Below are 25,738 nucleotides of genomic sequence, written 5' to 3' on the forward strand. Positions count from 1 at the left end.
AGGGAGGGTATCAGTGGGAATTACTGGGTTGAAAAGGCATGACCAGAATATATGAAAAATTATTAATGATGCACTCTGAGAGAGAGAGAGAGAGAGAGAGAGAGAGAGAGAGAGAGAGAGATGAGAAGAATAATATAATATAAAATATGGCGTGGCATGATATGAAGTGATGATATAATGGATTGGAAAGAAAGAAAGAAAGAAAGAAGAGGCTTCTGATTCTGAATGAATGAATGAATGACCATAAAAATGATGGGGGTACTGTGTGATTTAGAGGTTCTTCTTTTAATGGAGATCATAGAGTCCTTTTTATTTCTTTTTTCTGATAACAAAACCAGGCCAAGATTTAGCCATAGCCAGAACCACAAGATATTCTTGTACTTACCTAGGGTTGTCAAGGGCAAAACTGTCATTTGAAATTGATGAACTACCCTGTACATAGGTTCCAAACTGTACTTGAGGCTCTTTCCCATTAGGGTTTCTATGTTTTTGGTTCTGCTACCCCTCTTTTAAGCCTAGATTATTTGGGTAAAACAATCTGGTCTGAGCTGGGGAGGTAGAGTAAATACATATATTTACAGCCTTGGAAGAATATATATATAGAAGTGGAGAGTTTTGCACTACTTCTGGGCCAATCACAGCATGGTAATAATCAATGCAAATTACTCACAGCTTCTAGCTATAGAGCCTCCTACTCCTACTTGTGCCCATCAAATCTCCGATTCTTGACAGAAAAATTTATTTTTCCAGTCTGTAAATATATATTAATATCCATTGCTTTTGAATTTGTTCTCCCCAATTGGTTGCCTGCATATTTATATACTGTTAATTTTCATGTTGAGGTAACATAAGCATGCATGCATGTAATGATGTAAGTCATACTTACTTTGATTGAAAATTATGCTTTTGACATTATGAAAAGAAAGATCAAATTAAGCTATCAACAATAAGAATGTTAGAATCACAAGGAGAAAATCCCTGGCGACCCACCCAAAAAAGAACAAATAGTAGAGAAAGATGGAATGAAAGCCACTCCATATAATTCAATTCATAGTTTGAATTTGAACACGACAACGGACCAAATTTCACCATCAAATCAAAAGATTTAGTTTCTATTAGTCCAATTATGAAGCACACTCCAACTTTAAGCATACATTTGGACTACTTTTACTAGCATTGAAACAATTTGGTCAACAATGGTATAAACAAAAGTGTCAAATAGTTTCCCACGTTATAAATTAGAATCTATATTATAAAGGCACTCAAAATAATGAATCTGAATCACACGACAAAAGTTAATACGATTAGTAATTAATACTCTAAATTCACGATTTGACAATCTAACACTCAAAACGAGTCTTGGTGGTTGTTTAGGGAGCACTAAAAGTGATTATCTAACAAACAAACAAAAACAAAAATAAAAACCCTTCTGTCCCATTTGAATCAAACAACAATAAAAAACCGTTTCTGTTATTAGACACTGCAATTCTCCATCACACCTTAACAATGAAAGAAAGACTAATAAAATAAAAAAGTTGTGTTGCACAAAGCAAAAGCACGCAAACCCTAAGTAGGAAGTGATATATTAGAGCAAGTCCGCCGCAGCAGTTTGGCTGGGCAGGAGGGGCTCTAGGCTCTCGAGACGACTCCAACGCGCACAAAGCAGCCTGGGCTATTGCCTGGGTTTGATGATGCCAACACTTTTCAAATTTGTTGTCCATTGCTACAAGACACATGGTAGCACCTGGGGTGTCCAGCCGTAAACGATGGATACTAGGCGCTGTGCGTATCGACCCGTGCAGTGCTGTATCAAATTTTTCACTGCAATCCAATGATTGCCCTTTTTTATGTAATAAAAAAATTGAAAAAAAAAACCAAAAGATTCAGATTTTTTTTCTATAAAGTTTAAATAATAAAATTAATTTTTAAAGTTTAATTAAGTATAAAAAATAAAAAATAAATTAAAGAGAATAGTAATTGTCCTTGCCCTTACTCATAAGGTTGAAAACAAAATTATTAGGGCTGCCGCTATTTACGTAAATAGTGACTGACCAAGGAGTAAATAAAGTGCAAGCTAGAGAATCCATAGTCATGAATCATGATGCCTGCAGTCCTTTATGCTACAGAGCACGCGCCCCAAAATAAATGCCAAAAAAGCATTTAATATGCTCTGTGTCATGGTTTCTGAAGTTTTTCATGCATATAGTCTGCAGAGGAGGAGGAGAAGAAGGAGGAGGAAGAGATCATCATCAAAAGCTTCATCATTCTTTGCCACTGCCGCTTTGTTTGTACCACCCATCATCCCTCCTCTCTTAGGTCTTAGGTCTTAACTCCTCTTCCCATACACACGCAATCTGCATGTGGTCCTTAAACCCATAAACCCCCCCAGCTTGGTTTGCGTTTTATGTGTTAATATTGTTCTCATTAATAATAAGTAATATGTGTGTTCTTCTTTAATCACACATGACGTCTAGTCTTTGAAAATAAAAGATTAATCCACCGTGTTAATGTGTTTTGTGTGAGGATAGAAATGATTATGTGTCTAAGCTAGTTGCTAGATTTTGTCTTTTTACACTAAATTTTTGGGCAAATGGAAAACATTCATTCATTCTCTCTAGCTAGCTAGCTCCTTGAATTCAACCAGTCTCATTCCTTTTTTCTATAATTCTGACTGTTGTACATCTCTCTCTCTCTCAACTCAACTTTTTCAGATTGCATAATATGTTTGATTTTGACACTATCATCATGAGATTTCCTTTCCTTATCATGCATTTACATGGGGTTTGGGACTCTGAGCCTCTCTCTCTCTCTCTCTCTCTCTCTCTCTCAAGACAAATAGCCAATTAGCCAAAGCCTACAGGGAGGAGGGGAGGAAAGAAGATGTGGGTTTTTGTTCCTTTGTCCAAATAGTCACAGTCTTGTTTTCTTTGATCAACTTTTAGACTTTGATTTGGCAGTGAAGTTGCACGTATCTGTCCCCCTTCTTATCCAAATTCCTGAGCTGCTTACCTCATAATTGAGTGACCTTAGTGTGCACAGCCGCTGTGCCACCCTCCCTTTTCTTTCGGGTAATCATCCTTTGGATGTTATTTTCTTCCCATATCTCTCAAGATACATCACAATTATATCATCACTGTCTACCAGATCTCTCTTTCTCTCTTTCTCTCTTTCTCTCTCTCTCTCTCTAGACTCCTATACTTAATACAGTCTCATTAATTTTCCTTTTGGTTTCTTTCTCTTAAGTCCAAGATGGAGACTTGCAACTACATCTCTCTAGAGCAAGAACCCTAGCCTCAAGTTTTAATTTCTTTCTCCTTGAATTCATTCAATTTTTTTTTCTTTTGCTTCTTATAAAGGAAATAGAAAGAAACCCTATTACTTAATACAGTCTCATTAATTTTCTTTTTGGTTTCTTTCTCTTAAGTCCAAGATAGAGACTTGCATCTACATCTCTTTAGAGCAAGAACCCTAGCCTCAAGTTTGAATTTCTCTCTCCTTGAATTCATTCAATTTTTTTTCTTTTGCTTCTTATAAAGGAAATAGAAAGAAAACCAATATATATATATATATATATATAAACATGCATTTCATTTTAAATATGGTGAATACAAGAAACTTTGCTTAGAATAGTTAATAAGACGCCCTCACACACACACACACACATATATATAATATGTATGATATTGCTTGCTCGCTAGCTAGCTAGCTAGCTAGGCTGCTGCCACTTTGCCTCTGAAGTCTAAAGTTTTGATGGCAGGGGCAGCGCAGTTGCCTTTTCATGTGGTTTAATATGCTTTGTTTCTATAGCACTAGGGTCATATATAGAGTGGACCCCACCTTACATAATTGATGCAAAGGTTAGGCCCTTTGGGGGTTTCAGGGTTGGCATGTAAATGAAGCATGTGTGGGTTATTGAACCAACCCAACCAGCCACTACCGTTGCGTTCAAACTTCTCTCTCATCTTGTTTTTACATTTCTTTTGTTTGGGTGAAAAAATAATGGCTTCTCCTTTGTTTTGACTGGATGGTCTGTGGACCACAATCTCAAAGTTTGGAACTTGGGTTCGGGTTGATTGAGGAAAACCAAGATTAGATATTCATGCCATAAACAGCTTTAAGCAGTAATATTTTCCCACTTGTTCTTGTTGGGTTTTATTTTGTGATGATGAGTATTTTAATCTTCACTTGTTTATGCTCACGGTCCAATAATCTAAAGATATTCCTAAACTTAACCTCGATCATAAAAGGATAATAAGAGCACACCCATTTGACCGTACAATCAATCACTGGGATATATAAAAAAAGTAGCAATATGCTACAAATACAACCAGCTTCAAGTTGGTTGATGATCCAATATATAGTACAATTCACCCATGTTTCAAACTCACAAACCCAATACTGCTACCCTAATTATGCAACCAGTTGCTTATAAGTAAAGCATCCTAATAAAATTGAGGTGGCATTCCAGCCAGTAATTTTCATTTTATGTCCACCATCTTCGCCGCTTGCTCTGAACTTCAGCTATAGCCTATACTATACTCAAAAATGCACACATATTGCTCTTGGAAAAAGAATAAACCAAAGCACAGTTGACAAGCCTAAATAGATGTAGAAAGATACAAAACCAATCAGATCCTTTTCCTACAGCTCTTCCTGAATATAAATATGTAACAACCTTGATGACAAACTCATCTGAAGACCACACGTCAAAAACCAATATTTAGCCCTTCAAATGTTGAAATGGCCCAACTGCAACACTTTAACTTGACAATGAAGCACCCATCATCAACTAGCCCCCGAAATTCACATTGACCCCCCTTCCCCGGTTCCACCTAATTCCAGATCCACGTCGACTCCAGGTTGAGTCATGAGGCTCTGGGTGGACGTGACTTCTTTCTGCAGATCCCCTCATTTCTGAGTTACCTACTCTTCTAGTTGACTGTCTCTGACGTTCGCCTCTAGGAGTGTTTAACCTAGTTATCTTGTCCTCTTCATAGGACAATGGTTGAATATCCTGCAAGTCAGGTTCTGGAGCATAACCCTTGGGCCGTTTGGATTCATCCATTCTTCTAAATGTGATAGATATCCTAAGACATACAATAAAGGAGCAGGTAAATAGCCAGAACATAAATCATTAATACAAGAACTATACTACATTGTTTTACCTCTTACCGTTTCATAGGTACTGCAGGCACACAATGCTTAGCCACATCAGCCCCCCTTCCATTTAAAACCAGAACAGATCTGCATGGGAAAAGGCTGATTGTTAAGATTTTGAATCCAAGAAAAGGCGGATGCAAATATTAAAACTTAAATATAAATAAATGTATTTTTTTTTTAAATAGAAACGATATTTTCAAAATAGGGTACCAAAACACAAAAGGTGTGTGTAAGGGATCCACACTAGAAAACATAAAACAAGAGAAAAACGGCTGCCTCAAGAACAAAACACCAAAGGAACAGCAAAAGGCAAATAACAAGAGGACGCCACACAATCAAACATCAAATCATGGCCCCTAATAAGTCTCGCATAACAGACGAAACTGCCACATTTCTAAAAACAGGAGTGATGGATAAATGTAATTGAAAACAACGGGTAGAGGCTAAACAAGGGCACAGAATGCACAGGCACAAATATGGATGGCATACTTACCCGACAGGCAAGGGGATTGCAAATGAACCCTCAAACTCGCCAGCACCAATAACCTTTAAGTTTGTTCCGAAAAGTATGTCGCACTCACTAAGAAATGAAACAGTACAAAAAGGTCGAAGGAAGTCATGGTTGTCAACATGCGGAGGTATACAGTCCCCTTCTTCATATATATTGACAATGCAACTATCAGGTACACAGGTCGGCGGAAGCACATGCCACTTTACCAGCCTCCTAATGATCACCTTAAAAAGAGGAGGTATAGGATCTACTACGTCATTCTGGAGGATACCAGGTGGATTACCATTTTTATCCTGAAACCAACAGAGCACATCAGATGCAATGCAACATCTAAAATCACTAGCACTTTATAGTTCCTTTGAGCATATTTCGGTAATTATACTGATATCCACCAGAATCACAGTTTAGCTGATCTCTACAAAATTTAATAGTCAAATAAGATATAAGGTCACCAAATATGGATGCCATAGTCAGAAAAGTATACCACTGCATAATTGTAGCAACAACCGAACTGAATGGTTACTCGTCCCTTGCCCCTCATCCACTTTTGGGGTGCTGTATATGTACGCGCTGCAACAAGTTCAGAATAGGTTAGCCAAACAGTATATACATTTCCCAATAAGAAAAAAAGATTGAAAATTCAATATATTAGAATGGAACTGGAAATTAAATTCAGAAAAAAACTTAAAAGGATATAGTAAAAGTTCCATATAACAGAATTAACTAGCATAAAAACAAGTTTAAGCTAAATCATAAATTTTGTATGTTTTCCTGTGTCAACAATACATTAAAGATGACTTACAACTCGTCAAGAAAACAAACAGCGGGGGAATCTTATCCTGGCGTATACCACTTAGAAAGTATTTTTGCCAACTTACAACTAAAATGATTACTAAATATACATATTTTATAATAGGCAACCAAAGACATTATGTGCAGTAAGTAATATAGATCTAAACCTGCAAAGTTAACTTAGTTGTAGAGTTTGAACGTCTTTGCTTACATTCTAGCTAGGCAATAAAACATTATCCTTTTCTATGTATGGAAATTTAGTACATAAAGCTCATGTATCAAATTAGCATACATAGAAAACTCCTATTAAAAACTGGATGTATAAAGCTCATGTCCAAAAACTGCAAGAAATATCAACAGGAATACCACACTGTATTGGCATTCCAAAAGCAAAGACTGACCTTTCAATTCACCCTTCTTGCCCATCTCTTGGAGCGAATAAACAAAATCAACTATCCTCTTCTGTTCCGCCGCACTAAAGATACCAGTATGGAGCTCAAGTCCCTCCAGAATGTTAGCAAATTTCCCATTGACCCTCTCCAAACAAATAAAATCTTTCTGCCTCTTTACATTCATGAACCTAATGTACTCCCTCTGCTCCCTAGACAATGTAGGCTTCGTTATCCTCAACTCTCCAGTCGCAGCATTTACATTCACCACCCGCTTACTCAATTCACGCTCTTCCTCTTCCTCTAGCTCGTCTTCCTGCGCCATATCGGCCCACGACATTCGAGAACTTTGAGTCTCTACAGAGGGGGATTTAGGGGCCAAGCCACTGCTAGAAGCTTCCGGGTCGGATTCAGATATCCCATGAACTCCGTCTTTCCAACTACCTAGTGAATTTGAGTCCTCATCATTATAATTATCTTCACCATTATCACTAGCCCCCTGCAATTCCGGGGTCTTCGGTGTCAAATCACTCGAATTTTCATCTGGGTTGACCGGTTTAGAATCACCATCAAGTTCTACAATACCCATCAATAAATTCCCAATAAGGCTTGGCACAAAAGAATTCCAATATCAAGATTTATTAAATTTACTGTTCTCTTTGTACTTAAACGCAAAGAGATTTGAAATTTTCCTACTTTACGTACTATCTAGCCCTAAATTTTCCAGGGAAACAAACGGAAACCGAATAAAGGCGTACCTGAGCCGAGGGAGCGGACGCGATCGGCGAGTTTAGTGGAGCAGTGGTTACACAGATCTCTGGAGAGGAAGGAAAGCCAGGTGGTGAGGAACTCCGACGCGATTCGGAGATCCGAGGGCTGGTAACCGACGAGAAACGGGTCGACCGGTTTGTCTGGGTTGGTGTTGGTGTTGGTGTTGTCGGTCATGGCTGGCTCTGTTGCTGCGGCGAGTTGACTCGGCGAGTTGATTTTTGCTTGGAGCTAAAGACAGATGACAGGTACAAAAGTAGAGAGAGCGGGTAGACAAAAGCGGTATTTGTGGAGGTTTGGATTGCAGTTGAACCCAAGTTTTGTGACTATAAAAGCTTGGGATATGAATGCAGTTCTGGGCTTTGTGGCGGGGTAGATTTGTATTTATGGGGTGGAACAAAGTTAGATTCGGCTGGGATTTGGATATTTGGAATCGCATTCCTGTATGGCATCGGACACGTGTACGGTTCGTAAAGCAGTTGGGATAGATAGAGGAATGCATGCTCACGATAGATTTGCTTTCTGAACGAAGTCGTGAGGAGATTGGTGCCCCAATGCCGAGGTAATTACTTTTTCGGATTCGCTTGATAATGCTTCCGTAAAAAGCACTTGTGGTTACAAAAGTTTTTATTAAAAGCAAGCATGTTCTTGACCAAAAAAAAAAACGAGCATGTTGAAATTTAATTTCGATTTAGTACCCTAAATTCTTACATTCAAGGCATGTTTGTCCCTGCACTTTCAATTTTAACGATTACATATTCTAAGCTTTTCAACTTTTTGCAATATGGTTTCGGCATTAACTTCAATATCAATATTTCTATTAATTGCTTGCATGGCAAGCATGGATATCACCTATTTGCTTATTTTGATGTCAGTTGACGAGTATTTTTGGGTAATTGGTGTCTTCCCTCCCATGAAGAACACATTACACACACTAATACCAAACCATTTTTTAACAAATACCATTCAACTGGCATTGAAAGAAGTGAATAGGGTGGACCCAAGCTTGCCACGCAAGCAATTAACTAAAATTTTGACGATGAAGTTAACGCCGTAACAATATTGTAAAAAATTGAAAAGTTTAACATATGTCATCGTCAAAATTAAGAGTGCATGGATAAACGTGTCTTCAAAGTAAGAGTTCATGGTACTAAATTGAAATTGACCCAAATTTTTATAGAAAATCCAACTATTTCTTGAAAAAGCGTCAGAGAGTGCTTCTATTATGTAGAAAGCAAGTTATAGTGATTTTTATTAGATACAAGCATATTCAAATTTTTATAAAAATCTAACCGCTTTTTGGAAAAGCCTTTTGAAAGGGTTTCCTTAAGAAAGAAGCAAGCACATGTCATGATTATATTGTTATTTTTGGTTGTCTGAAAGTTATGTTTAGATACATGAGTTGAGTAACAAGCTCATTGCACCATGAAAATATAAGCTCCCTTGTTTGTTTATTTACAACCCTCTTGTAATTTGAAGTAAGATTAGTAATTTGATGGGAAACTGTGTGAGTGCATGGAGGGCAGGGCGGCAATTTGAAATCGTTGAGGCCCAACGAAAGCCTAACCAAGGGTTGAGGCCCAACGAAAGCCCACCCAACCAAACTATTCTTAAGCAGATTGGCAAGGTCCAATAATCGCATAGTGGAAGAAAACCAAAGAAAAGATAAAGAAAGTGATAAGCAATTCCATCTATCCATCCATCCGCTCACTTAGCTGCAACAACAAAGTTGAACAATGGAGGCCAAGCTTCTCCATTTCCTCGCTTCAACACCATCCTCACCAACCCACCTTGTCCTCTCAAAACCTACAGGAACAGGACACAACCATATCTTCTCAGGGTTCTCACCTACCCGTCCAGGATGTCTCAGAATCTCTACACCCATTTACAACAACACTGGCAGTGATGGTGGCAGCACCAGTAGTCCAGAAACTGACAGTAACAGCGTGCCACCGCCACTGGCACCGGATACCACGGGACTGCGATTTCGAAAGAGGTCGAGAAGGCGGACGAAACTGCAGAGAGAGGAGGGCAGTGATGGGGATGGTGGACGGTTCACAAAGGCTCAAGCTAGTACTAAACCTCCTGCTGCTCCGAAGAAGTGGGAGGATATGAGTCTGGGTGAGAAGGCCTTGGAGCTTTATGTGGGGGAGAAAGGGTTGCTATTTTGGATAAACAAGTTTGCTTATGCTTCCATTTACATTGTGATTGGAGCTTGGATTTGCTTCAGGTTTGTTGGACCAGCACTTAACCTTTACCAGTTGGATGCACCTCCTCTCTCTCCCACTTCAATCCTCAAGGGTTCCTGAGTCTCATAACAGCAATTAAACCTGCACAACATCCAATATGTCACCAATCTTAGAACCCATTTTTCTTTTTCTTTTTTCTTTCTTTTCCAGAGAGATTTTGTATTTCTGATTTTGATGTGATGATAATTCACCATCGTTTCACCTTTATAGTAGACTTGGGTTGTCCATACCAATCTCAGCTCAAAGATTCAACATAAAGGAGAAGCTAGAAATTTGTCTGTGTGTGCATGTTGTGTTGAATATGTGGGACGAAATGTCACCAGATAGTAATTTCCGAGAATTAAGCGACAGAGAATCCAAAAGAATGTTTGAAGGAAAAAAACTAGTTTTGAGCATGTAATATTACTCGATCAATACAGTATACACGCACCCATCCTTTCTATATGAGATGAAACTATGGAACTATAAAATTACATTCTTGGCGAGCAGAGACTAAGATTGAAATATCAATCTACTATCTTAATAATGTATCACCATGGAGATAACCAAAGGTTATAGAAAACGTTCATCTTCACCTCAACATAGTTCAAAATGAATGGAAGGTTGAAACAACTTCATAATTTTGAAATACTACATGACATTGACCGGCTGAGCGGTTGCATCTCTTTGAGTCTTGCACCTGCAGAAAACAAAGGTTCCAACATTCAGAGCAAATTACAACGTACTAATGGAGATAATGTACATGTCTCAACGTGGAGCATCACAAAGTACACCCATAAATTGTAAACAGTTGGTGCAATTCTAGAAACACATATTTGCTGATGGGATCAGTGGTACACACATTTGAGATTCCTGTTCTTATTAAAAAGCGAAGCAAAGGAAAAATTGAGAAAGAGGTTTGACTACTCCCAAGGCAAGAACAATCAAGCAACAATCTACCAGGATATATTCCATGCGTTACGGGAAAAAAGTTTCTACGCCATCAAAAGTTGGGATTAAAACCCAGGAATAGGATAAGTAACAAAGGATATTCATAAAGGGGGCGGAAGCAAACTGGAAATAGAAAAAGAGGAATCGATGTTTAGTTTAGAATGCATTAATCATGAATTCAACTTAATAAGATTGAAAACTAACCTATTGCAATTTAACCGAGACGCATAATTATGATTGTTGCAATTTGTGCACATCCAATCCCCATTACGCCATTGCTTTGCTCTGCCAAGTCAATAAAATATAAGTAACCCAGACCACAGAAGCTAAATTAAAATTAGGGATAGTCCACAATTTATCCACATTCAAAAAGCTGTGAAACTGAAAACAACAAAATAAACATGAATACTTTATATTTGTTAACAAGAGTTACATATCATAAGATTCAAAGACCAAAAAAGTTATCAAACCAACAGAATGTGACACCTACTTATGCATATGTAAAAGGAAAAGGTGATTCCAAATTTACCCTTTGCCAAGGAGTGTAGGTGTCGTTGTTTGCTGTGTCAATGGCATGGGGACTTGCAAATTCGGAGCCATGCCTGAGCTTACACTGGGAGGATATGAAGCATAAGGTCCAGTTACAGGGTTAGCACTGGTGCCTACCACTTGCTCAAACCCAGGATAGGATTGCTGATGCCCAACTGTCTGCATCAGTGAAAAGAATAAGGAAAGGATGAGGAGAAGAAGAAAACATTGACATTGTATGTTATTTACAATGTTATAATCTAAAATGTCATAGAATAGATAAATCATACTTACACTTCCTACGTTCAATCTCTTGTTATCCCAGTCATGAACAAGCTCTTCCGATGCTAATCGCTTCGTTCCAAGAGCTTTATAATGGAAATAAATGAGCATTAGTTACAATTAATGATGCCAGAGCTTAATATTGAAACCCAATAACAGTAGCTCAAGTGCTTCTAAAACATAAATCTATGATAACCAATTGCCATACTGATCAAGAAAGAGTGTACCTGGCGGAAAAGCATTGCATTTTTTGCACTGCAGATAAATCACAGGTGGATCAGATATCAACAGTCAGGTAATGAACAATTTTTTATTTGAATGCTCATGTAGTGTCATCATACCTGTGTTCGAGACGAATAATTGTGGAAACCGCAATTGCATAACCAGTCACCGCTGCGCCATCCTTTTGGAACTGAAAGAAGCTGATTAGTAGGGTTTGAATATAGAAGTCCAGAATTATGGTTCCCACCTACAGACCAACAAGAAGGTGGCTGAACTCCGTATTTATCAGCCCCTGCCATAGACCAGTTCAGAGGAAGCGATTGTTGGGGAGCACCATTGCCCATTATTCCGATATTCATCTTTTGGTCCAGTCCTCCTTGGGCCCTGGCAAAATAATGTGAATAAGTTGGGAGAGAAGCTCCAGGCATTGCAATCGCTGGCATTGCCGCCACCTCCTTTGGTTGCCCGCACTTCTTGCACTTCTCTCTTGATGCATAATTGTTGTTAGTGCAACCTATTGATCCATTGCCATACACACCCAACCCACAATCCAGCCAGGAAGAAGAAAGGAAGCCATGTATACGCACACCAACCAGTCCATCCCACACCAAAACACACATACAAGAAACAAAAACCACTCAACCTAATTGATAGCAAGTTCCTATTTTTTCAAAATGACAAAAAAGTAAAAGCAACGAAATACAAAAGCTGCAGGAACAACAACTATGTGCTTTCATTCAATAAACATTGCCAATAAATCATGTCACTAGCATAACCATATAAGAAAACGTATACTGATGTGAAATTATAGTGAATGCAGCTGGAAAAAAGCTGTCGATTTGTTCAACTAGGAAATTGAGAAAAGTAGAGAGGGTGATAATATTTGAGTTTTAATTATTAGAAAATTAAGCTCCAGACCAGTATTTCATCCTTCCCCTACATTCTTATTTACAAAACAGAGCATGTCACCCAACTGCCATACTGAACCACTATCTGCTCTCAACAAAACACAATTAACGATTTAGGAATATCACCCTCTTTCTCTTGTTTAAGTTTCAAAGATTGAGACTTTTAATCAAACTTAAAAAAAGGTCACTGAAGATGGGTGCCACGGAATGAATTGAACTAAGGAGATGGCATTCTCAGCTAAAATTCTCAATTATCAACAAAAATTGACCCTAAAACTATCTTAAAGAGCTCAAGTAGATACTATTATGCGGGGTACAATTCAAACAGAACCCAACGTGAATACCCTTAAACCCATAACCTTAAAAACCCATATCCCTGAATTATCCAAATTCCCAAGAACCCTAACCATTTAACATTTAAAAAATTAACGCACACATAGAGAGAAGAGACAGAGACAGACAGAGAGAGAGGTGTGAGGTCTAACCGGTACAGATCCAATCGCCAATACGAGGGAGCCATTTGGAGTCGGCGGGGGTTTTGGTGTCGACAAGAAGGCGAGGCTGCTTGCAGCGATTGCAGAAGGATCTGAAGGCGTAGTTTCTGTTCCTGCATCCACTGCATTCCCAATCACCTTCCCTTCCTTCCGCCATTGTTAATTAAGAGTTTGAAGTTTTACTATTCACCTTGCTCTTCTCCTCTTCTTTTCTCTGTATCTATAAATATTCGTGTCTCTGTGTGACTCACTGCGTGTATATAATAAGCTAGAGCTCCAATGGTAGAGGAGTGAGGGCACAGGGATCGTACGGACTACGGAGCTCTTCAGTTGCCAGTGCAGCTCACACCTCTCGCGCCCTTGACCTCGATGGAAGGATAACTTGGGCCGTTTCGGGGCACCACCGTAATTTGTTAGGCTGGTCCACATAGGATTTAGTTGACTAGGGCCTCAGGGCGTTGAACCTGAAGGTTGAAAAACTTTAACCAATCTTCTATGGCCCAAGCTTTTTTTTTATTTTTCTTTAAACAAAAATAAAGTTTACAATCTCTGCCCAAGAGATGTAACAAGTTTGATGAGTATACTCATCATGTAAAAGAGCTCTCAATTGACCCACAATCGACTGAGGGAATGGAGTTTACACAAATATTTATCGTTGATCCGTAAATATTTTAATTTGACATTGTAACATAATTAAGCAATAATTTTTAAAAATTTAAGAAAAACAACATATTTTGAACTTTAAAGAATCAAGATGACATGAGTTGAGATCTCAAGCAGAAATAAAATGATCTTCATCCAAATCAAAATGCAAGCCTATCCCCCAATCTAGTAGAGAGAAATTTGTGCATGATTTTGACCATTGGATAGACTTTACTTTGATCCAATGGCAATACTTAAGTAGGTATGGGCCTGGCATAAATTGCCACATGTCAAGACACAAGTGGAGGTTGTCTTGCCACTCATCATTGCCAAATGGCAGGTAAGTACTCATCCAAGGTTTTCTCTTCCCATGGAGTTGGAACAGAAAATGACAAGGCAAAGCACAATCTGAGAATCTATCATCTCTTCCGGTTTCAAAACAAAGGCCAAGCTGTACCTGGCAGTTTTTGGCCGTCTGCCTCCCCAACGTAATGGCATCATTCTTCGGCCACATCTCGACCTTCCACGCAAACCCCCACCCCACCAATCCGACGGCCCAGCCGCACTCACACATGCCCTTATGGACTCTGTTTCATCTCCAAGCCTAAGTCCAACAAGTAAAACAAAGATCGAATTTTGTTACTTTTTCTTTTCTGGGTCTGGAAAAAACAATCTGATTTAGTCTTAACAAAGCGAAAGCTGAAATCTTGTTGAGAATGGTTGAAAAAGTTGTGTAAATGGAAGATAGAGCTGAGAAAGCTGCTCAGAAAGGGTCAAAGACAGAAAGATGGTGCTGGCGGTTAATTCTGTTAGTAACTGTAGCTCTGGTTGCCACTATGGCTGCACTCACTCTCTTGAAGTATTTCAAGCATTCCAATTCAAGTCGTGTCTCGGGTCGCCCCGGCCCCATAGTGCAAAAATACTCAGAAGCTCTTCAACTCTCAATGCAGTTCTTTGATATCCAGAAATGTAAACAAACCCAATTCTCCAATTCTTGTTTTGATATTATTTATTTTGTTATAATAACTATGCATGTTGTTGATGTTGTAGACTTCTTTGTTGTTGTTTGTAGCTGGTAAGCTTGTGGATAATCCGATTCCGTGGAGAGGGGATTCGGGGCTCCAAGATGGGAGTGAGGAGGATTTGGATTTGTCAAAAGGACTGTATGATTCAGGGGACCTCATCAAGTTTGGGTTCCCCATGGCTTTTACTGGAACTGTGTTGTCTTGGGGAATTCTTGAATATGGAGATCAGATGAAAGCGGTGAAGCAATTGGATCATGCCCATGACTCGCTTAAATGGATCACTGATTACCTTATCAATGCACATCCTTCTCCCAATGAGCTCTATATTCAGGTCTAATTGCCTAACATTTTTTACAGCACAAGTATCTGTCTTGTGACATAAGTTTGATAAGAGAACATTACCTTTAGCACGCATATCACGATAATAACTTATTAGAATGAACAAGGTTCAAAAGTGTGCTTAGACATTATTTGGTGAACAAATGTAATAACCCGAGCGGTGCTCTAACACAATTCTATGGCTTTCTTTTTGGGGAAGAATTAACCTTTTGAACTTGTTTATTTATTGATTGCTTGTATGTGGTTGAAGGTGGGTGATCCTGACTTGGACCACAAGTGTTGGCAGAGACCTGAAGTCATGACAGAGGAAAGGCCTCTGATTCAAATTAACACATCTTTCCCAGGAGCAGATGTTGCAGCAGAAACTGCAGCAGCTATGGCATCAGCATCTCTGGTTTTCAGGAAAATCAACTCCTCTTATTCGAAGTTGCTCCTCATGCATGGCCAGCAGCTGTTTGTTTTGCTGATACTTACAGAGGTTCTTATAGTGTCAGCATACCCCAAGTGCAGACTTACTACAACTCTACGGGATATGGAGATGAACTCTTGTGGGCAGCTACCTGGCTCTATCATGCCACTGGAGACTTGACATACTTGAAATATGCAACCGAACAGAACGGCCCGGCATTTGCTAACTGGGGAAGTCCATCTTGGTTTAGTTGGGACGACAAGCATGCTGCTACTCAGGTATATATTCTAAGGAGTTCTTTAACTCGTTTCCATTTAGTTCTTCATATGGTACTTGAATGTTGAATTCATGCCGAAGTTGTCAGATGTAGTTTATAAGCTCAGATTATCTATATTTATAGTGGTCCATTTTGTTGTTAAGATCATCAATATAGCTCTTATTTCTAATGATCAGTAATCATATACGTTGTTGCTAAGAATTGTTTATACAAAGTAGTATATGCTAATTTCATCTGCAAGCATCAGGAGAGAGAGGATACATCTAGCTGACTCTGCAAAGTTCAGATTATGCTAATATTTGTGACATTTTTGGGAGCAGGTTCTACTGTCCAGGATAAGTTTCTTTGGTACAAAAGATATCTCATTTGCAGAGAACATGGACCTTCAAAAGTACAGAGAAACTGCAGAGGTCTTCATGTGTGGACTTCTACCTGATTCGCCCACGGCCACATCCAGCAGAACAGCCAGTAATTTTTTCAGTCTTTTACGGTATCAGTGAATCTGTGTGTGTGTTATGCTGAACGACTGTGTGTGGGAGCAGACTAAATTGATGAAGTTCTATGTGTCTTGTGATATAGGTGGTCTGATATGGGTGATAAAATGGAACTGTCTGCAGCATGCTGTGGCTTCAGCATTTCTAGCCGTTCTCTATAGTGACTACATGCTTACATCCAAGACTGAAGTGCTGTATTGTGATGGGAAATTCTACAAGCCTACCGATCTTCGTAACTTTGCCATTTCTCAGGTATTCAATCTGTTGGAAATAAGTTGTAATAGTTTTGAATGGATTCTGGAGACTGATTCATCTTTTGATGTTTAAGTAAAGCCCCAAAGTTACTGTCTCTCTCTGCATTAATCTGACCAAATTACTAAATATTCTTCAGGTAGATTATGTGTTGGGCGAAAATCCAATGGAGATGAGCTATCTTGTTGGGTATGGGAGCAAGTACCCTCAGTATGTGCACCACAGGGGATCTTCAATTCCAGCTGATGCACATACCGGCTGCCAGGACGGGTTTAAGTGGCTGAATTCTTCCAATCCCAATCCAAATGTAGCTGTTGGTGCTCTAGTTGGAGGCCCCTTCCTGAATGAAACCTATATCGATAACCGGAACAATTCGATGCAAGGTGAACCAAGCACTTACAATAGTGCACTCATTGTGGCCCTCCTCTCAGGCTTAGTTACCAGTTCTTCAGTTGCCAAGACTTTCTCATAGAAGGGCACTCCTATATAATCGCTCTCATTTGTGTACAATATGTAGCCTGCAGGAAATCCATAGCAAAATAAACTGCATGTAAAATGCCATGAAATAGCTGCTCCTATCAGTTTAAGTGTTTCAGGTAGAGATTGAGGTGCTTGATCTCATGCTGGTTTTAGCTAGGAACACCAGACTGGTTTGCCCATTTCCCTGCGATGTAAATATGAGTTTTCAATGAAATCAAACTCGAAAGAATTTCAATGAATTCCATCCCATAGCCCAAAATGCAACCCATTCTTCATCTAAAATCAAATCAAACTTGATAGATACATGAACCGTGAAGAGCCCTTAAAGAGAGACAAAAAATAACTTTAATCCCACATCAAGTCCTTTGCCGCCCATGCTGTCAATGTAAGCAATGGATTCTTCTTGCAACACACAACAAAGAACATTACGAATTTACAACAATATTGACTTAATAGTTTTTTCTGGTCGGATTAAAAGAAGGGGATGCAACACAAGGACCTGTTCTACTCTCGCCCGAACTCATTAACCCATTTTTTTAAAAACTTTTTTTGTTTGAGTGTCGCTAATCTTTTTTCAATACAAAAATATATGAGGCCTACCACTTGACTTGAGCTACAAATCACAACCTCAGAGTTAAATTCACTAATCTATTACATAATTTTTTTTTTTTGGTTGCATTTTTTTTTTTTGAGCTTGTTGCTCAAAAGTGAAGGACCACTTAACCCAACATAGCTACTTTAATAATTGAATTAAATCCTATCCGTGATGTAAATTATACTGGTCGGCCTATAAACATTTTTTCTGAAAATTCAGGTTTTTATTTGTTTATTTGAAAATAGAAAAAGAAAGAACACAAAAGCGAAGGGTGGACAAAAAAGAAAGCACCACAGCTGCCCTTTCCCTCTCACATTCATTCTTGTTATTATTGCCATTTCTTACCCAAAGAAAAAAAAAACGGTGTGCTGGACGAGACGAAGACGGCACCAGCACCAAACCTTCAGCTCCTGCACTCAAACCCCCTCAAAATCCCTTGCCTTTTCCTCAATTCCAAAGGTCTGTACTCATTTCTATCTCATTTTCTTTTTTCGGAGCTTTGGTTTGGCTTTAATCGTTCATCTTATCGTTCTCTTTGCCGTGTTAGATCGTAGCTTTTATTTTGTTTTTGTAATTACGTGCCTGTATCAGTTCTGTTTTGTCACTTTGTTTAAAGTTTAGGCTTTTTGTTAAGATCGGATTGTGCTTGTATGCGATTAGTCAGATGAACTATAAAGCCAAAATTGACGGAATTATCAACCCAATGTGATAATTAGGGTTTCATTTGTTCATTGTTACAAGATTCTGCTGTTAGTTTATCATAATTTGAGTTTTGTACAGATATTAATTTCTTTATTTCCCCCTCCATTTCTCAGAAGTTAAAATTTTTTGAACTGGAAATAGCCTTAGATTTATGATTTACACGTTGGATCTTCTTTAATTTGTGTTTTTTGAACTTATTTTGCATAGGCCTCATAGAGGCATAGTTGAGGGATGCATTTGAGTTAGTGGGCTGTTGTTTGGTCATCTGAGTTCATTTTTGAGTGATGCTGGTTAGTTAATAATATGATTTGTACAGCTTTTCAGGAAAATACAGAAGTACCCAGGTGATAATCACCCTTTTTTTTCCTCTTTTGATGAACTAAAAATTTATTTCCGAGGTCGTGGATATAGCTTTATTCAACTTTAAATCTCCTATCCTGTCTCTAGCAACGTATTAGGATCTTTGCAGTAGAGTGTATGTGTGTGCATATAACCAACATTGCTTGAAGTTCAACTCTGCATCATGCAGACATCCCAGCTTTTGTGTAATATGCAGCTTGGGTTTAAGATTTTTTCCTGTATTGAGTGGTGAATGTGTTTAATATGCTTAAGCATAGATTTGCTTGATTTGGGTGCATTTCTGCTGCTTTGACCAGAGAAGTATGCCTCATGTTGCAAGATGCAAACTTGATATATGGCATGTGCTATTAAACTTACTCGTACATATTTTCTCCTGTTATAAGTCCTATTTGAGTTAGCAGGCACCTTGTTGCTTATAACTTTGTTTAACCTTCATAATGTGTTATTCCTTTGAAGGATCCAAAGGTGGTTATGCCTTTGATATTGAACTGGTCACTTTACAGTATATTTGAAAGTTTTCATTTTCATTTTGACAACTTTGAACAGGGGATGGCAGCAGAGGAAGATGTTGAGCTGTCAACGTTGAAGTCTCAGCTGAGCCAAACGCAGGAAATATGGAAGCAGGAGATGGAAGAGCGGCAATTGCAAGTGGATGTATTACAAAAAAAGCTTATGGAGGTGAAGGTTTGTATAGAGGGGTCTGAGGAAGATTCGAAAAAGGAACTAGAGGTTCTTTGGCGGAGAGTTAAAACTACCGCAACACTGTTAACATACTTGAAATCAAAAGCAAGATTAATGGCTGTTCCTCATTTAGCGCATACATCATGTGGCATCAAACAATTGGAAGGGGTGGGGCTTGTTGATAAAGATGGCACACCGTTGTCTGGTTGGTCTAGGAATGTTGATCTTTCTTCCTTTGATAGTCCAGATGAAGACACTTGGATTGGGATTAGTAAGCAACATGGTCCTCTGGATGAACAAGATGCAACTTATATTGGTGAACTACTTAAGTCTGTGCAGATGGTTACAGACGTAATGGAAGCTCTTGTCAAGAGAGTTGTACTGGCAGAATCCGAAACTGCAATTGAGAAGGAGAAGGTAACTGTTGGTGCAGAGGAACTTAAGAAAAAGTCTATCCAAATTGAGAATATGTCTTTGAAGTTAGAAGAGATGGAACGGTTTGCTCTAGGTACAAATGGTATTCTAACGGAAATGAAGCAGAGAGTTGAGGATTTGGTTGAAGAAACATATAGACAGCGTCAACGAGCTGCAGAAAATGAACAGGAGCTTTGTCGTGTGAAGCGGGACTTTGAGTCTCTAAAATCATATGTTAGCAGTCTCATCACTGTACGAGAAACACTGCTTTCATCAGAGAAGCAGTTCCAAACTATTGAAAAGCTGTTTGAGCGGTCAGTATGTTTTGTTCTGCACTCAACAGATTTTCATTCTTCTCAATTATCAAGTGCTTGTTCTTCTATCATTTTGTTGGTTATGCCAGATTTTTTTGCTAGAATTTCTTTTTTGTTTCTTTACTAAGTTGAGCCCTCCCTTGTTTCACTGTTGCTTGCATCTAGTTGTCCTGGCAGTTATCACTGATTGAGTGCTTTGCTTGGCACTGTATTGTTCAGATCTTGCTGGTTGACATATCAAGCATGAAACTACCAAGCACTGATTTAGAAATTGTTGGTTTGATCTATTTAGGTGCTGAGTTTTCAAATTCTTTTAATTGCTTTGGTCATACAATTGAGTGGTCTTCCGGAAGTTGGAATTTCTGGAGCTATTTTGCAGATAATAAAATGGGTTTTTAGTCGGGTATTGTTAGATCATTTGGTCAAGAAGGTAGCTTTAGCTTTTGCATACGGGCACACTCGTGCACTTGCATGTCTTGTTCTTATGTTTTTCAGCAGCAGCAGTCATATGTTTATGCCTGTGCAGTAATCTGATGCCATCTCATCCCCTTCTACATCCATATACCCTAGATGGAAATGTTTTGTTGTTTTATCATATGATGTTGCTTTGAAACAGGCTAGTCGCAAAAACAACACAGTTAGAGGGTGAGAAAATCCAGAAAGAGACAGAAGTTCAGAAACTTATGGAAGAAAATGTGAAGCTGAGTGCTCTTCTTGACAAGAAAGAGGCCCAACTTCTGGCCATGAATGAACAATGCAAGGTGATGGCTTTGAGTGCTTCGAACATCTAATCTGTTACGCTCGCCTGCCCGGTGGTTGATGTCCGGTGGCTTGCTTTGCAACACTATTTGGATCAATCCCACCCGCCCGTCAACATACCAGAAAGAAAACAAGGAATGAGCGACTCTGGATAGCAATCTCTGTCTGAGACCCTTTCTTTCGATTGTAACATTGTGAAGAGCCCCCTTGAACTCATTATCTGGTTGTGCATTTATGCTGTTGTTAACCGAACGCAGAAAATCGTACATTAATTGGAATGCAAATCTCATTTGTTAATCATCTGAATATGTTCCACCAATGCTGCATTTGTCGGATGATATTTTAACTAGAAATATTTTATATCAAGCGTGGTACTTGGCTAAGAATTCAAGTATTGAGCAAGGGGCATGTAGCATAAGTGGATACGAGAAATTACTTCAGCATTCATTCTGTATTTAAATGATATCTTTTCAACTTTCTTTGTATCAAAAAATTAAAAAATTCGAGTATTGAGGGTCATGGTAGGCTGGCTGAGCTGAGTATTGAATTTTGTCATGGTAGCCCATTGGGCGCTTTTTTAAAAAAAAAATCGTGTAGAAACAAATGTCATCTTCTTTATTTTTTTTTTACTAATAATAAATGTTATCCTTTTATTTAGACGTCATCCAATACAACAACAACAACAAAAAAACACTTTGGTCAAAAAATTTGTATTTTCGCATGGAAAAAATAAAAGAGCTCGAAATCCCGCTGAAAATACCCAACCAAAATCAAATGAACTAAAACCCTAACCCCCTTTATACCTCCAATTTGCCCTTTCTGATACCCAATTTGTGCCATACGAATTCGCAAAATCAAAACCCTTTTGTGCTGTGTGCGTTCAACTCTGTGTTTTCATTGCTCTGTTTGAATTGACAAAGACGGAAGCTTGAATTTGGGTCACAATGTCAGTCAGAAAAGTAGGTGAAACTCAGCCTCAGCCTGAGGAGGGTGGTTCTGCACAAACGTCACAGTCAATCCGCATTTCCAAGTCTGCTGAAGATACCGACAAGAAGGTAGTCCATTCTTGTGCTGTTCGTGGGCTAAAATTTTTGTGGGTTTCTATGAATGTAACTATGAGGCTGAAAATTTTGAATTTTTCACTTTGTCTTCTATAAAATCTATCCTTTTTCTGTTAGTTTCTGTAGTTATGTGTTTCTGAGTTATTGAATTTGAGGAAGCAACGAGCTAACGTTAAAAGATTTATGCATTTGTTGGTTCCATATATTTGAATTCCATGTTTAGGTCTGACATTTCGTGTTCATTATGCCAATTTGTAGCACCCTCTATTATATTAGATAATATGAGGTTTGTACTATGGGGCTAGAAGACCCGGAAAATTTGTTTAGCTGTAATCAATGCCCATCTCCTTTTCTTTTTTCAATAAACATTTATGATGCTTTTTTATTTGGATTTTCATAGGGCACAAACAGGAGACTTAAGGATGTCGAGATTTGTGTGCCAATAGTGTATGGGACAATCGCATTCTATCTTGGTAGGAAGGCCAGTGAGTAAGTATTCATTTGCTTGGGTCCTGCTGTATGCGTTTTTCTTTTTGTAGATTATTTGATCATTTTCCTGTATTGTTTTCTGTTATTTAGGTCTCAGTCCCATAAGTGGACGGTTTATGTTCGTGGGGCAACAAACGAAGACCTTGGGGTGGTGGTAAAGCGAGTTATATTTCAATTGCATCCTAGTTTCAATAACCCTATGAGAGTGGTTGATTCACCCCCATTTGAGTTAACAGAATGTGGTTGGGGTGAATTTGAAATTTCCATCAGTCTGTTCTTCCACAGTGATGTCTGTGAGAGACAGTTGGACTTGTGAGTTGCATATTGTGATATTGATTTCATCTGCTTGAAAAGGCCCACAAGGCAGATCAATAATTACTGGAGCTCATATCATCTGCAGGTTTCACCCTTTGAAGTTATATACTGAAGACGAATCTGGGCCCCAGTCAACCAAGAGACCTGTTGTTATGGAATCTTACAATGAATTAGTTTTCCCTGATCCTTCAGAAGCCTTTGTTGCTCGTGTGCAGAACCATCCAGCTGTTGTAGTGCCACGTTTGCCTGCTGGTTTTAACTTGCCTAATCCTGGTAAATTTCTTGCATTGCTGGTTTTTCAACTCCTGCTTCTTACATTCCTTTGGTTTTAAACTTCATATGTTGACTTCTACAGAATCGATTGATCGCGTGTATGAAAAGGGACGAGGGGACACAAAAGATCATCCCCTTAGTCAGTGGTTCTTGAATTTTTCAGAGCCTGATGAGCTCTTAAAACTTGCAGCGGCTCGTCAGGAGGTTAGAATTGGTTGCTATCTCCTTTTCTTTTTGAACTAATCAATGTGGCTTCGGCTCCATTTGTACTGCGTTTATGCCTTGTAAAATACTACTATTTTTGAACTAACATATTCTTAACTTATTACCTCCCCGCCCCCTTTTCACCTGTTAAGAATGAAAACACTCGTTTGTTTTATTTTATTTTAATTTGTTAATATAAGAGCTTGTATGATCATGCTTATTGGTGTCATGTTAAGGCACTGCTGTCTAGGGTTACTCGCTAGAGATTACATGCTATTACTAGCTTCAATGTCGGGCTGGTCATTCTGATCTGCTTCTCTTTTTTTATACTGTATATGTATCCTGGCTAGGTCACTCCATTGTGATAAAGTCTTGCTGGTTGTCTTGTGTGCCCTGCGCTTTCTTGAATGCATCTGATTGAGTTTTATCTTCTAACTTCTTGTTTTATTTATGGCTTGGTGTCACTAGTAGCTATGCCATGTTGCAAGTACTGTTGTCCTTGTCAATTCTTGTGACTTGTTTTGCTCTTTCTCGTAACATGTGGTCAAGTTTGACAAGTTAATACCAGGTTATTGAAGGATGCCTTATGTGTCCTGCACTATCTTGAATGCTTCTGATTAAGTTTTATCTTGTAATTTACAACTTTTGTTATGGGCTCAGGTTTCACGTGTAGCTATGCCTGATTGCATGTGCTGTTGTCCATATCAGTTCTTGTTGTTTTGGTCTTTCTTTATGCCTGTTTGACTGGTCTAACTTCTTGACACTTTCTTCAACTTCATAGGTGCAAGCCCACATTGTTAACGTGAGAAGAAAACTGAGTATGTTGGATGGAGTGCCCCAGCTGTCCAAACCACCCTCTGGATACGAATATACATGATCAGGGTAGATTATCCTTCAAGTTTCCTCAGCAGTGTAGATCGCTGAAGGCCTAAGAATGATTATTGATGTAAACATGTGTATTGTCGCAGTTATGGGAATATCCATTTCGTTTAAATCTCTCTTTTGGATCTAACGGAAGTGAAGTGTAGGAACAACATTGGATTGTACCCAGCATATCATCAGGCAAGAATTAGAAGTTTATGTGCATGGACGTCTATGAATGTAAAAACATGTATGAATGTTCTTATGCATATGTGCAGTTGTATGTATATTTTGATTAATCCATTTCTGACGTTGAACTATCAGAAGCCATTTGAGATATGACTTAAATGAAAATGTATGATCCTCGGTTCTCACTGCTAGTACAAGAGATCAAAGATAGATTGAACTGATCAAATGGATGACTCAAATTTGTTTTACCTAACTCAGATTTGGTCTTGTGCTGATCGGTTTTCTCACAGCTTAATTTGTTCAAAAACTTGTGCTGATGCAGAGTAACGAATGTCATTACATTAATTGCGTGTTCAAAAGGACTTGTGAATGTAAATGCAGAGAGATGCATGCATGCCAACGCTGGAGAATTCTGACTTTTGATGCATTGATATGTAAATTAGATATCTTTCATATCCCTACTCTAAGGTAAATTAGATGCCTAAGTTTTTCTGAGATGACTAGATTGGTAAGCTGAAATGTCAGCAACAGTTATGATGCTGTCATCAAATTCAAGCAGCCATCTGTATTTTGTCTCTATAAGGTTTCTTGAAGACAAAAGTAACATGGCCTTCACATGTTCATGAATTGATGTATAGGTTGAAAACATCATCTGCAACACAAGAGCCTTGTGTTGATTGGCAATCATGGTCCCTGCCTCAGTGACGATGATATGGCCTCTACTGACTCCAATTCTATTCTGATCTTCATATGCTCTATCCGTATATATTCATATCCACAACATGGGTAGCCGCATATATAGACATTACCACCACTGTTTCTATTCAATCTCACGTCGAGACTGCGACTTGTTTCGTTGGTATTGGAATTTGGATCTCAATGAGTTTTCCCCAAAGGACACAACTATTACCAATAAATCACTCTACCCCCTCAATTCAGTTTCTGAATTCTATAATTTTGAGAGAGAAGCGAACGGACATTGATTCAAGGACCAAAGTGACAACAAATTAAAAGTTGGATAGCACTATAGAATTCTAAAACATTACTCGAAGACCAAAAAAGTGAGAATTGAGTAATTGAGGATCTAAATATTAAAATTGGTTCATGATGTCATGATACGAATTTTGTGACTTTGTATGTACGTATATATGTAGGAATCCAGGACAATCATTTGGAATGGGAAAGAAAACAAGAAAGTGAAGTTGCAGGAAGACAGATGGGCATGCTGACCTTGAAGCTCTGAGGATGGCTTTTTGAGAGCCTTAGAACATGGCTTAATAAATTCTCCCAAAAAAGTGAGTCAGGTTAGAGATATACCGTGTAAGTTGAAACTGGTGGTGCTCATTTGAAGAGGAATATGTGTCCTCACA

At 38.6% G+C, this 25,738-nt stretch overlaps 6 protein-coding genes across 8 annotated transcripts; 4 read left to right on the top strand and 2 right to left on the bottom strand.

Moving 5' to 3' along the window:
- Positions 1 to 4,266: 4,266 nt before the first annotated feature.
- LOC103340199 (2-oxoglutarate (2OG) and Fe(II)-dependent oxygenase superfamily protein) lies at positions 4,267 to 7,989 on the bottom strand. 2 transcript variants are annotated; one of them, XM_089042551.1, is made up of 6 exons: positions 7,611 to 7,989; positions 6,865 to 7,428; positions 6,156 to 6,241; positions 5,654 to 5,964; positions 5,173 to 5,244; positions 4,267 to 5,087 (listed from the first exon to the last, which is right to left on the bottom strand). In XM_089042551.1, exons 1-6 carry the CDS (start codon positions 7,795 to 7,797, stop codon positions 4,790 to 4,792), a joined length of 1,518 nt encoding a protein of 505 aa, XP_088898677.1. In that variant the 5' UTR covers positions 7,798 to 7,989; the 3' UTR covers positions 4,267 to 4,789. The 2 variants fall into 2 exon arrangements, with proteins under 2 accessions (XP_088898677.1, XP_088898678.1); XM_089042552.1 differs by having other exon boundaries at positions 5,166 to 5,244; positions 7,611 to 7,987.
- Positions 7,990 to 9,275: 1,286 nt separating this feature from the next.
- On the top strand, positions 9,276 to 10,102 carry LOC103340200 (uncharacterized). The gene has a single exon (XM_008243591.3). It carries the CDS (start codon positions 9,357 to 9,359, stop codon positions 9,927 to 9,929), a length of 573 nt encoding a protein of 190 aa, XP_008241813.1. The 5' UTR covers positions 9,276 to 9,356; the 3' UTR covers positions 9,930 to 10,102.
- A 134-nt stretch (positions 10,103 to 10,236) lies between these two features.
- Positions 10,237 to 13,603, bottom strand: LOC103340201 (zinc finger (Ran-binding) family protein). Of its 2 annotated transcripts, none has more exons than XM_089042912.1 (7): positions 13,225 to 13,603; positions 11,951 to 12,345; positions 11,837 to 11,864; positions 11,622 to 11,695; positions 11,329 to 11,507; positions 11,004 to 11,084; positions 10,237 to 10,548 (listed from the first exon to the last, which is right to left on the bottom strand). In XM_089042912.1, exons 1-7 carry the CDS (start codon positions 13,388 to 13,390, stop codon positions 10,500 to 10,502), a joined length of 972 nt encoding a protein of 323 aa, XP_088899038.1. In that variant the 5' UTR covers positions 13,391 to 13,603; the 3' UTR covers positions 10,237 to 10,499. The 2 variants fall into 2 exon arrangements, with proteins under 2 accessions (XP_088899038.1, XP_088899039.1); XM_089042913.1 differs by having other exon boundaries at positions 11,951 to 12,317; positions 13,225 to 13,359.
- Positions 13,604 to 14,290: 687 nt separating this feature from the next.
- On the top strand, positions 14,291 to 17,390 carry LOC103340293 (endoglucanase 24-like). Its single transcript, XM_008243683.3, is given in 7 exon segments — positions 14,291 to 14,844; positions 14,948 to 15,231; positions 15,490 to 15,694; positions 15,697 to 15,926; positions 16,246 to 16,393; positions 16,505 to 16,671; positions 16,811 to 17,390. Coding segments are annotated over 7 exon segments (1,599 nt in total). The 5' UTR covers positions 14,291 to 14,612; the 3' UTR covers positions 17,144 to 17,390.
- Positions 17,391 to 18,041: 651 nt separating this feature from the next.
- LOC103340198 (polyamine-modulated factor 1-binding protein) lies at positions 18,042 to 21,276 on the top strand. The gene is made up of 3 exons (XM_089042502.1): positions 18,042 to 18,205; positions 19,355 to 20,217; positions 20,834 to 21,276. Exons 2-3 carry the CDS (start codon positions 19,358 to 19,360, stop codon positions 21,006 to 21,008), a joined length of 1,035 nt encoding a protein of 344 aa, XP_088898628.1. The 5' UTR covers positions 18,042 to 18,205; positions 19,355 to 19,357; the 3' UTR covers positions 21,009 to 21,276.
- Positions 21,277 to 21,683: 407 nt separating this feature from the next.
- Positions 21,684 to 24,516, top strand: TAF14 (TBP-associated factor 14). Its single transcript, XM_008243588.3, has 6 exons — positions 21,684 to 22,031; positions 22,438 to 22,526; positions 22,617 to 22,838; positions 22,927 to 23,114; positions 23,197 to 23,318; positions 24,100 to 24,516. Exons 1-6 carry the CDS (start codon positions 21,921 to 21,923, stop codon positions 24,193 to 24,195), a joined length of 828 nt encoding a protein of 275 aa, XP_008241810.1. The 5' UTR covers positions 21,684 to 21,920; the 3' UTR covers positions 24,196 to 24,516.
- The last annotated feature ends 1,222 nt before the right edge of the window (positions 24,517 to 25,738 follow it).

Source organism: Prunus mume, linkage group LG8, assembly GCF_029339155.1.
Source record: "Prunus mume cultivar Tortuosa linkage group LG8, ASM2933915v1, whole genome shotgun sequence".
In the NCBI taxonomy this organism is placed as follows: Eukaryota; Viridiplantae; Streptophyta; class Magnoliopsida; order Rosales; family Rosaceae; genus Prunus; species Prunus mume.